General features: G+C 44.6%; 1 gene segment (V, D, J or C); it reads right to left on the bottom strand.

The window, feature by feature from the left end:
- The window catches only part of LOC140392095 (T-cell receptor beta chain V region CTL-F3-like), a 50,364-nt gene extending 39,240 nt beyond the window's left edge, over positions 1–11,124 (bottom strand). Inside the window, 1 exon segment of the V gene segment in view lies at positions 10,950–11,124. Within this exon segment, the coding sequence occupies positions 10,950–11,004 (55 nt within the window).
- Positions 11,125–12,164: the final 1,040 nt, after the last annotated feature.

The following is a 12,164-nucleotide window of genomic DNA, read 5'->3' as shown; positions in this document are numbered from 1 at the left end:
AGATCACAACACATTCAGATCACAACACATTCCAGATCACAGCACATTCCAGATCACAACACATTCAGATCACAACACATTCCAGATCACAGCACATTCCAGATTACAACACATTCAGATTACAACACATTCAGATTACAACACATTCCAGATCACAATACATTCAGATCACAACACAATCCAGATCACAGCACATTCCAGATCACAACAAATTCCAGTTCACAACAAATTCCAGATCACAACAAATTCCAGATTACAACACATTCCGATCACAACACATTCAGATCACAACACATTCAGATTACAACACATTCCAGATTACAACACATTCAGATCACAACAGCTCACTGCATTAAACAAACAGCTTTCTTTTTTACAAAAAGCTTTTGCCTTAACCTCTCGCTCAGCATAAGCTGACAGTAAAATCCCTTTATAGAGGGCGGCACGGTAGCACAGTGGTTAGCACTGTTGCTTCACAGCGCCAGGGTCCCGGGTTCGATTCCTGGCTTGGGTCACTGTCTGTGCGGAGTCTGCACGTTCTCCCCGTGTCTGCGTGGGTTTCTTCCAGGTGATCCGGTTTCCTCCCACAAGTCTCGAAAGACGTGCTGTTAGGTGAATTGGACATTCTGAATTCTCCCTCTATGTACCTGAACAGGTGCCGGAGTGTGGCAATTAGGGGCTTTGTCACTAGTAGGCTTCAATGAAGTTACTGTGAAAAGCCCCTAGTCACCACATTCCGGCGCCTGTTCTGGGAGGCTGGAACGGGAATTGAACCGTGCTGCTGGCCTACCTGACGAATCAGAAAATTGCTGGAACTGACAGTGTGCGGTAATCCTATTCCTCTGTGGGTCCCCAGAACCAATCATTCCTTCAGTTTAAACATCCCCCTTGCCCACCCCCTCAGGTCATGGTCACACCATCAGAGGCCATTACTTAAATTCATTTTGAAAGGTTATTTGAACAGGCAAAAATGATGAGGAAAAGTGCTTGAGTTATTCTAACGATAACCTTTTGTGGATAATTTAACTGTTCAAACGAGCCTTGGTCGATGGTGAGAGTGGTTAGAATTTTGTCAGTTCCACCAATAAACTTACTTTTCATTAATTAATTATTAAAGTGATGAATGAGGGCTTCAGGAAATTTAATCCAATCAACATTTCATAGGACAAGATTGTTAAAATCTTTACAGTTAAGTGCACTGTGAAAAAGATCTTAATTATCCAGATTTATGATACTGCTTATGATATGATGGATCCCTTCAAGAGGGAGAGGGAGTGGTTCTTGACTGGGCAGAGATAGCCTCATATAAAAGATCTTTATTGATAACACTTGGCCTGTGATTGATTTCCTGGACTAGTTATAATGGTCAGGAAATATTGAAATACAGAGCTGGATTCTAATTTGAGGGTGGGTACCCCAGAGTAAATGTTGGGGGCAAACACACCCATGCTTATATAGCTTACCTTGCTTTCAATTTTCAGGCCATGGCCCTTTAGTTAGTGTGAGACAGGACTTCTGCCCGTCTCCAAAAGGAAGCCCCGCCCCGTTGAGCTGCCGACCAACCGGAGGCTAGCAGCCCTGCACAACGGCAGCGCCAGCAGGAGCAGTGGCCGCTGGCAGTATTTCAGGTAGGTCAATGTTCGGCGCTGGACCCGGACATTCAGATTGATTGATTGATTGATTGATATTTATTGTCACATGTTCCGAAGTACAGTGAAAAGTATTTTTCTGCGGCCAAGGGAATGTACACAGTACGTACATAGTAGACAAAAGAATAGACGACAGAGTACATTGACAATGGTACACCAGGGGTCACTGTACTGAGGGGAATGGGAACGGCAAGGTATCGTTCTGTCATTACCGGCAACTCTCCGGTACCGCAACCTTAAAAGGTTATTCCTAGCATTGTGAGTTAGTTATTGACTAAGTCAGCAATCCTTTGTGAAGCATTGAATCATTGAAGAATGGAATATGAAACAGCTGTAGGGCAAGGGGCAAAGATAGCTTGTGGGGGCGTGGGGCTACAGGAACGGCTTCAACTAATTAGATAGCTCTTCCAAAGAGCTTGCACAGTCAAGACGGGTTGAATGGCCTCCTCCTATACGCTACCATATTCTCTCTGTGAGATGTTTTGTTGATTGAATTTTGTCTTTAGGTGAGGAGTCCAATTAATCTTCCTGTTCCCTAGATATCCACAAGGCACAAGTCAGGAGTGTGATGGAATACTCTCCGCTTGCCTGGATGAGTTCAGCCCCAATAACATTCAAGAAGCTCGACACCATCCAGGGCAAAGCAGTCCCGCTTGATTGGCACCCCAACCACAAACATTCAAACCCTCCACCACCGACGCACAGTAGCAGTCGCGTGTAGCATCTACAAGATGCACTGCAGGAACTCACCAAGGCTCCTTAGGCAGAACCTTCCAAGCTCATGGACACTACCATCTGAGAAGGACAAGGGCAGGTTCCCCTCCAAGTCACTAACCACCCTGACTTGGAAATATATCGCCGCTCCTTCACTGTCTCTGGGTCAAGATCCTGGAACTCTCTTATCTACACCACAGGGACTGCAGCATTTCAAGAAGGCAGCTCACCACCACCTTTTCAGGGGGAATTAGGGGTGGGCAATAAATGCTGGCCTAGCCAGCGACGCCCACATCCCCTGAAAGAATTAAAAAAACAGAGCCAACTTTGACTTTGGGCGATTGCGTACAGCGGCAATCCAGTGTTCATCGTATAGCTCCCCTCAGCTATTACCATTGAATGAGACAGACAGACTCTCATTTATATAGTGCCTTTCATGATATCCAATGAAGTCATTTTGAAGTGCTGTAATGCACCAAATACCAGTTTGAGCACAGCAAGCTCCCACAGGAGAGACCAGATAATCTGTGTTTTTGACTTCAATGTAAATGATAATTGGAAAAGATGCAACAGATGTAACATTGCCTATTTTACACTATTACCCAAAGTCAAAATGATCCCCAATTGGACAACCAAACAAGAAAACCACAGTCCGCACCGACTTGCATTCCTCCATTTTACAGGATGGGAAGTAAGCACATTTTAGATCCTATTATTCCAAAATGGTCAAATGACACTCCTAGGTTTTAAATTGTTCCCAACCAAGTCAAGTGATGGATAATTAATTCCTTGCCGAAACCTGTCTTTCTTTTTCTTTAAGGTACTGGTTCAGGTGTCAACCATGGTTCAGGCAGTCGGTCACATTCTCGTCTCTGACTCTGAATCTTAATTCCCACTCCACAAACCTGAGCATAAAAATCAAGGATGACGCTCGAGTGGGGTACCGAGGCAATGCTGAGCTGTCCGAGGTGCTGTCTTTCAGATGTGGATGTAAGATTTCCAGGGCACCACTTCGGAGAAGAACAGCGGAATTCTCCCGACTGTCCTAACCAATATTTATCCCTCAATCAACATGACTAAAAACAGATATCGTGTCCTGATCATACTGCCGTTTGTCAGCTTGCTGTGGTGGGGGGAGTTTTATCATGCTTTTTCCGAACATATCATTTGACACTGAGGCGAAGAAAATCAAGGAGGCAAGTCCCATGGCATCACACTGATGGGGCGGGCTAGCAACGTCAGCTCTCAAGAGATCAGGGTGCCGTTCTTAAAGGGCGTTCCAATCTAAAAAATTTAAAATTTATAAAAGAGCCCCCTACAGACACAGAGACCACCCCCCCCCCCCCCACGTGCACCCCCCCCCCCCCCACCCCCCCACCACCAGGAAACCACCCTCACGGACGAGAGACCCCCCCTATGCACTTGCCCCCTCCCCCCGACAATGGACCTCCCCAAAGATACATTATCAGAGAAATTACAGTGCAGAAGGAGGCCATCGAGTCTGCACCGGCTCTTGGAAAGAGCACCCTACCCAAGGTCAACACCTCCACCCTATCCCCATAACCCAGTAACCCCACCCAACACTATGGGCAATTTTGGACACTAAGGGCAATTTATCATGGCCAATCCACCTGACCTGCACATCTTTGGACTGTGGGAGGAAACCGGAGCACCCGGAGGAATCCTACGCACACACGGGGAGGATGTGCAGACTCCGCACAGACAGTGACCCAAGCCGGAATCGAACCTGGGACCCTGGAGCTGTGAAGCAATTGTGCTATCCACAATGCAACGTTAGTATATAGTAAAGGGTTCCTGACCTTTTATGGCGGGAACTCAATACGTCATTGGTGGTGGTGGTAGTGATGGGGGGGGGGGGCGGGGACAATGGGAATGGGAAACCACATTGAGGTAAAAGTCGTTTGGGACACCCCTTGCTGCTGGCTTTCCTGCCCACCGAAAACGGGGGCGGAGAATGCCGGCCTATCACTTTGCTCAAGAGTTTGGTCAAAGTCTCTGAATTCATCTCTTTCTGTGGCTGGGTTGATAACGTCTCCACGAGGAACCTCGGGATGTTTTGCTATGTCAAAGGTGCCGAATAAATGCAGGGTTTTTGTTGTAAGAGCTCCTTCTACACTGTAACAGTTCTGTGATTTTGATTGCTCATATCACCACTTAAAGCTTATCCATTTCCGGATCGTTAATCGACTCGTTTTTCTACCTTCGCTGTGCAGGGTGACAAAAAGGTGGAGCCAGGGACAGGGAAGAGGTTAAAGGAACCAACTGACACATTACAGAAGGAGAGGCAACCAATGGGGTAATTCTTAATGTTTGGCTGTGTGCTGGGAACGCATAAAGTGTTATTTGTCAAATAATAAAATTGCTGCACATAAAACATATATAATGTACATATCGTTTATAAAACACTCAACTTGAATATTGTGCCCATTCTGGGCACCACACTTTAGAAAGGATGGGGAGGGTGAAGATGAGATTTACACAATTGGATCCAGGGACCAGGGACTTCAGTTAAACTGGAGAAGCTGGGACTGTTCCCCTTTGAGAAAAGAAAGGGGGGATTGGATGGATCATAAAACCCACTCCCATTGGCAGATGGAGTGGGAACCTGCAGACACCAATTTAAAGTGATTGGCAAACAAAGCCATGGCGACATAAGGAAAAGCGTTTTTGACCATCGATTGGTTAGAATCTGGGACGCACTGCTGGAGAGTGTGGTGGAGGCAGGTTCACGAGCCTCCAGGGGCGGCACAGTGGTGCAGTGGTTAGCATTGCTGCCACACGGCGCCAAGGACCCGGGTTCGATTCCGACCTCGGGTGACCGTCTGTGTGGAGTCTGCACGTTCTCCCCGTGTCTGCGTGGGTTTCCTCCGGGTGCTCCGGTTTCCTCCCACAGTCCAAAGATGTGCAGTGTAGGTGGATTGGCCATGCAAAATTGCACCTTTGTGTCCAAAGATGTGCAGTATAGGTAGATTGGTCATACTAATAAAAGATTTCCCTCAGTATCCAAGATGTGCAGGTTAGGCAGGGTTATAGGGCTGGGGGAGAGTGCCCAGGTAGGATGCTGTTTCAGAGGGTCAGTACAAACCCGATGGGGTGAATGGCCTCCTTCTGCACTTTAGGCACCCTATGGCTGTGGTATAAGTTGAGGCTCCGAAAGGAAATTGGACCATTAACTTTTGAAAAGAAAAATTAGAGTACCCAATTATTTTTTTCCAATTAAGGGGCCATTTAGCGTGGTCAATCTTTGGGTTGTGGGGGTGGGGACCACGCAGACACGGGGAGAATGTGCAAACTCCACACGGACAGTGACCCGGAGCCGGGAGGGAACCCGGGCCCTCGGCGCCGTGAGGCGGCAGTGCTAACCACTGCGCCACCGTGCTGCCCCGGGACCATTAACTAAAGAGGAAAAAACCTACTGGACTACAGGGGAGAAAACAGGGAAGCAAAATTGGCTGTTCTGTTCTTGCAGAGAGCTGGTGTGGACACGATTAAGTGCTGTACTAAGATTGGAACGACACAGAAAAGATTTACGTGGACCTACGCAAGTATGGCATCCAAATTTGTTAATCGTTCTATATTTTTAACAGCAGCTGTTGGGAGTTTTAATCATTGTAATCATTCTATGATTCTGTGCATCAGCTGCCAAATCTGGCAGTCACATATACCATTAAGATTATTTTGTGAATAGCTGCCAATATCTGCAGAACTAAAGTAATGATTAGACACCAAACTGTGGGCGTTTGAGCTTTCTCTAACACTTTACCTGACCATCTTGGTTCAATATCTTGTAATGTTACCCAAGACTGGCACCTGTAACCGCCATTGCTCCACCCTCGTGTCGTCCAGCGATCACTCTCTGCACACACTCAGGTTTTCTCACTACCCAAGCAGTTTAGTAATGACTCAACTCTGGATATATGTCATCATGCAAGCAGATCGACCATGTGTAAAATGCTGCCCACTCACCGACTGAAATCCTGGCACATTTCAATGCATTTTCTATGATCCAACCAGAGAAAATAAAGGACGTCAGGGCACATTCTGACTTTGAGTGATGGCAAATCAGCACTCCGTTTTACATCCCTCGCTGTGTTTGACGTTTGTTGACTTTAATAGCGCTAAGCCTGAGGGGAGATGCAAATCGGGGCTAGCGATTCGCTATCTCCCACTTTGCACTCTTGCACAGAAAGAGAAAAGCCACCTAAGACGGTACAGTGGTTACCGCTGCTGCCTCACAGCGTCAAGGGCCCCGAGTTCAATTCCGGCTTGGGTCACTGTCTGTGTTGAGTCTGCACATTCCACCCGTGTCTGCGTGGGTTTCCTCCGGGTGCTCCGGTTTCCTCCCACAGTCCAAAGATGTCAGGTTAGGTGGATTGGCTGTGCTAAATTTCCCCTTAGTGTCCAAGGATGTACATGTTAGGTTACCAGTGGGCTCAAGAAGGGGCTTTTTCAGAGGATCGGTGCAGACTCGATGGGCTGATTGATAATAATAATCACAATAATAATCTTTATTATTGTCACAAGTAGGCTTACATTAACACTGCAATGAAGTTACTATGAAAAGCCCCTAGTCGCCACATTCCGGCGCCTGTTCGGATAAATGGATGGAGAATTCAGAACGTCCAATTCACCTGACAGCACATCTTTCGAGACTTGTGGGAGGAAACCGGAGTACCCGGAAGAAACCCATGCAGGCACGGGGAGAATGTGCAGACTCCGCACAGACAGTGACCCAAGCCGGGAATCGAACCTGGGACTCTGGGGCTGTGAAGCAACAGTGCCCACTGTGCTACCGTGCTGCCCTTCATCTGCACTGTAGGGATTCTATGATGATGTTTTAAGAGCTGTAATTTTACTTTAATGCGTAAGTGATAGAATCTGAAGTGAATTGGCTTCCTTTGCTTACGGAAGAAGAAAGCCTTTCTTGATGACCAAGCTTTTTATGACTTGTATACTATTTTAGTTCAGAAATCTCTCCTGCCAAATATGTTTTACAATGTTGAATAATGACTTTAAGGTAACATGAATTTAAATTTGCTTATTTTGATTGCAATGCAGTTTTAAATTCAGTGCGAATTTTAAATTAGCGTGATTTGAAATTCACAGTGGATTTAAATTTATTGTGAATGTCATTGCAGATTTAAATTGACTTGAATTTCAATTTTCTGTGAATTTTAAAATGGTTAGAAATTTAAATTACCGCATATGCCTTACAAAGCTATTTCAGAAAAAATAATTATATAAAGTGCCAGGAGACTTGGATGGCATTAAATATTCCTTTAATTTATATTTCTGCGTTTAAAGTATATTGCACAGACTATCAGATGTTCTTCCCTCGGAATGTTTTTAAAGGTCCTGTGAAGCAGTGAGAGAACTTGAACCAAGTTGAGGTTTGTTAATGTCTTGTCAGTTACATTGTTAAGATTACGAGAAGCAGGTTTTGGGTATTAATTGTCCTTGAGCACATATAAATGAGGAGAACTGTGAGTCTCTTTTGCCAATATAATCTTTAATAATAATCTTTATTGTCACAAGTAGGCTTACATTAACACTACAATGAAGTTACTGTGAAAAGCCCCTAGTCGCCACACTCCGGCGCCTGTTCAGGTACATTGAGGGAGAATTCAGAATGTCCAATTCACCTAACAGCACGTCTTTCGGGACTTGTGGAAGGAAACTGGAGCACCCGGAGGAAACCCACGCAGACACTGGGAGAAAGTGCATACTCCGCACAAGCAGTAACCCAAGCCAGGAATCGAACCTGGGACCCTGGCGCTGCGAAGCAGCAGTGCTAACCACTGTGCTTCCTTGCCGCCAATATACAGATCAAACCCATGACTTTGGTCTTATTAACGCCACGGCCTAACCATCTGGCCTTACCAGTGGGAGATAGGAGAGCTGTTAGACCGAACAACTCCAAAACTCCCTCCAATAAAGAAAAGCTTTAACAATTGTCTGGACCCTGTTAGCATGGATCTCAATCTGCTCTTTATATTTAGGCTAACTCTCAATGGTCCTGTTTTAACTCAGTCACCCTGACTTGTTAACCGGCATTACCATCTGGTCTTCCAATCATCAAAAATGTTTCTTTTTATTTTAGTCATCTTGTTTGAAATGCTTCTTTGGAAACCCCCACCCTCAAAACACCCATGGCTTCTACTCCATCCCCCTATGCAGTCCCTCTCTCTTCTTTCGCGCCACCATTTGTGGCTGCACTTTCAGCAGACAAGCTCCGAATCTCTGGAATTCTTTCCCTAAATTTCACTGCCTCTCCTTCTACCCCTCCCCCCTTGACGTTCCTATCCAACCCTCTATGACTCATCACCATTCCTCTGTAAATTGTCTTGGGATGATTTCAACATTAATGGTCCCAATAACTATAAACTGTTCTTCACACAGAGACAGCCAAAGAAAGGATGTGCTGGCCTTGGAAAGGATCCAGAGGAGATTCACAAGAATGGAATGAAGAGCTTGTCGTATGAGGAACGGTTGAGGACTCTGGGTCTGGACTCGTTGGAGTTTAGAAGGATGAGGGGGGATCTTACTGAAACTTACAGGATACTGCAAGGCCTGGATAGAGTGGACGTAGAGAGGACGTTTCCAGTTGTAGGAAAAACTAGAACAGAGGACACCATCTCAGACTAAAGGGACGATCCTTTAAAACAGAGATGAGGAGGAATTTCTTCAGCCAGAGGGTGGTGAATCTGTGGAACTCTTTGACGCAGAAGGCTGTGGAGGCCAAATCTCTGAGTGCATTTAAGACAGAGATAGATAGGTTGTTGATTAATAAGGAAACCAGGGGTTATGGGGAGAAGGCAGGAGAATGGGGATGAGAAAAATATCAGCCATGATTGAATGGCGGAGCAGACCCGATGGGCCGAGGGGCCTAAATATGGTCTTATGGCTTATGACCTCTTTAAATAATTTTAAAAGGATAAGTGGATTTGCCTCAGGACATTTTGGGATATATATTATTTTAAAGTTTATCAAGGTAATCATATAAAATATTAGTAATGTAACAAAAAATAGTAGAGCAGTTATATTATTAAACGTTTTTATTTACATCTGAGGTTATTTCTACCTGGTTAGTTTTAATTGAAAAAAGAAATTCTAATGTTGAAATGTTTGATTTAATAATACCAAGATATATTCTGTGGCGTATTCCATTAGATCAATTCAGTGAGTTACTGTTGGAGTTTGGTGACTTATTGCATGGACAAGCAAATAGGAGTTATTTATACAGACAAAATTGATGTATCAAGCAGTAAGCAAACAGAATGTAAAAAAATCGATACATTACAATGCAGGCTATACACATGAAAAGTAGTCGTTTAAACTCCCAGGCGTATTCATCATATGCAAAGATATTTTTGAGAGACATGCAAGTGTATTTAATAAAGGCAAGGCTATCCTTTTAATATTGAATTTACCAACATTTAAACAATCACTGACAGTCCAATTCTACCACCCCGCTCTGCTTGAAATATCCTATTCTCAGAGCAGCACGGTGGCGTAGCGGTTAGAGCTGCTGCCTCACAGCGCTGAGTACCCGGGTTCGATCCTGGTCCTGGGCCGCTGTCCGTGTGGAGTTTGCACATTCTCCCCATGTTTGCATAGGTCTCACCCCCACAACACAAAGGTGTGGAGGGTTGGCCACGCAAAATTGCCCCTTCATTGTAAAAAAAAAAGAATTGGGTACTCTCAATTTTTTATTGAAAAAAGAAATTTCCTATTCTCAATTCCACAACTGGTGGTGTGCCCGAGTTCAGGATCTCGTCGCTGATCGGAATGACCTGCCAACCTGATGCATTCTGGGGGCATGGCACGCTGGCATTGCTAGTTGCTGACAGCATTTCGCTAACATAGAACGTAGAACATTACAGCGCAGTACAGGCCCTTAAGCCCTCGATGTTGCGCCTACCTGTGAAACCAACCTAAAGCCCATCTACACTATTCCCTTATCATCCATATGTTTATCGAATGGCCATTTAAATGCCCTTAATGTTGGCGAGTCCACTACTGTTGCAGGCAGGGCATTTCACGCCCTTACTACTCTCTGAGTTAAGAACCTACCTCTGACATCTGTCCTATATCTATCTCCCCTCAATTTAAAGCTATGCCCCCCCGTGCTAGCCATCACCATCCGAGGAAAAAGGCTCTCACTGTCCACCCTCTCCAATCCTCTGGTCATCTTGTATGCCTCAATTAAGTCACCTCATAACCTTCTTCTCTCTAACGAAAACAGCCTCAAGTCCCTCAGCCTTTCCTCATAAGATCTTCCCTCCATACCAGGCAACATCCTGGTAAATCTCCTTTGCACCCTTTTCAATGCTTCCACATCCTTCCTATAATGCGGTGACCAGAACTGTACGCAATACTCCAAATGCGGCCGCACCAGAGTTTTGTACAGCTGCAACATGACCTCATGGCTCCGAAACTCAATCCCTCTACCAATAAAAGCTAACACACCGTACACCTTCTTAATCCCTCTCTTAGCATAACAAGTAAACTGGATAGGTCTGTTACAGATGCACAAAACTGCAAAGGAGTGGGAGTCCCTTTTACCTGGAAAGCATAGAATTGCGACCACCAGCGGGAGTGACCATGTTAAATGAAGCATTGCCGAAAGAAGATGTCCTCGTCCTCCTGAGCAACCTGCCGAGGTTCACGATGCTTGCCTTCAGACAGGGAGGCACTGCAAGTGATCAGTAAGGTACTCGGCAATGTTGGTTTGTGGTCAGTTATTTCCTTTCAGTAAAAAAACAAGAACATGAAAAAAAATCTTAGTGGTACTTTATATTAAAATTAGTTGAGAGGAATTACCTGAATTATTTTGAACAGGTAAGTAAGAAAGATCTACATTATACGTGAATACATACATTTAATTATCCATTTACAAAGTAATTATTCTCTATTACATGGGTAATTTCTACCTCCTATAATTACAGAAAGTTGATTTAAGACTTCAGATCAGTATTTGTTGTAAATCTGCATCACATAGGAACAGAATTAGGCCACTCGGCCCATCGCGTCTGCTTCGCCACTCAATCATGGCCGATATGTTTCTCATCCCCGTTCTCCTGCCTTCTCCACGTAACCCTTGATCCCCTTATTAACCAAAAACCAATCTATCTCTGTCTTAAAGACTTGGACTCCGCAGCCTGGGTGGAAGGAATCCGATGGGACGGCATGAGAGGTGTGGCATGGGAAAGATGGAATGGTACTGGAGGGAGGGGATGGTATGGAAAGGCAGCATAGGAGGGCTAGAAGAAGCACTGGTTAAGTGTGGCAAAATGGTGGGGACAATTATTCGATACAACATATTATTCAAAAGCTTTTCTTCATGCTAAATGTGAAGAGTCACTCTATTGAATGAAAAGGTTTTAGAAAAGCTGCTAGGTATATTGTAATAATGCATCAATGTTTATTTTGCAGTTGAAGAGGATGATAACAGTTTATACCAGTGGTTTTCAACTTGTCTATGGTAAAGGAACTTGAAATATATTGTGCAATTCTGTGAAACCCCCAACCTTCTCTCATTCCTCCCCTTAAACTGTATAAATATTATGTAACAAGAACGAAAATAAAGCAAAACGCTGTTGAATGAACAAATGAAAGTGCATTTTCTTTTAACGATTGTTTTCCATTTAATGTAAGAACAAAATATCTTGGAAAACGCGGTCCAATTTTCAAACAAGATTGCGTGGAACTGTTAGCGATGCTCACGGGAGCCATTGGTTGAAAACTATTGGTCATATCCTCCAGCATTCCTACAGAGTC

Source organism: Scyliorhinus torazame, chromosome 15 (assembly GCF_047496885.1).
Source record: "Scyliorhinus torazame isolate Kashiwa2021f chromosome 15, sScyTor2.1, whole genome shotgun sequence".
Classification (NCBI taxonomy): domain Eukaryota; kingdom Metazoa; phylum Chordata; class Chondrichthyes; order Carcharhiniformes; family Scyliorhinidae; genus Scyliorhinus; species Scyliorhinus torazame.
This window is presented reverse-complemented; position numbering and strand designations above follow the sequence as displayed.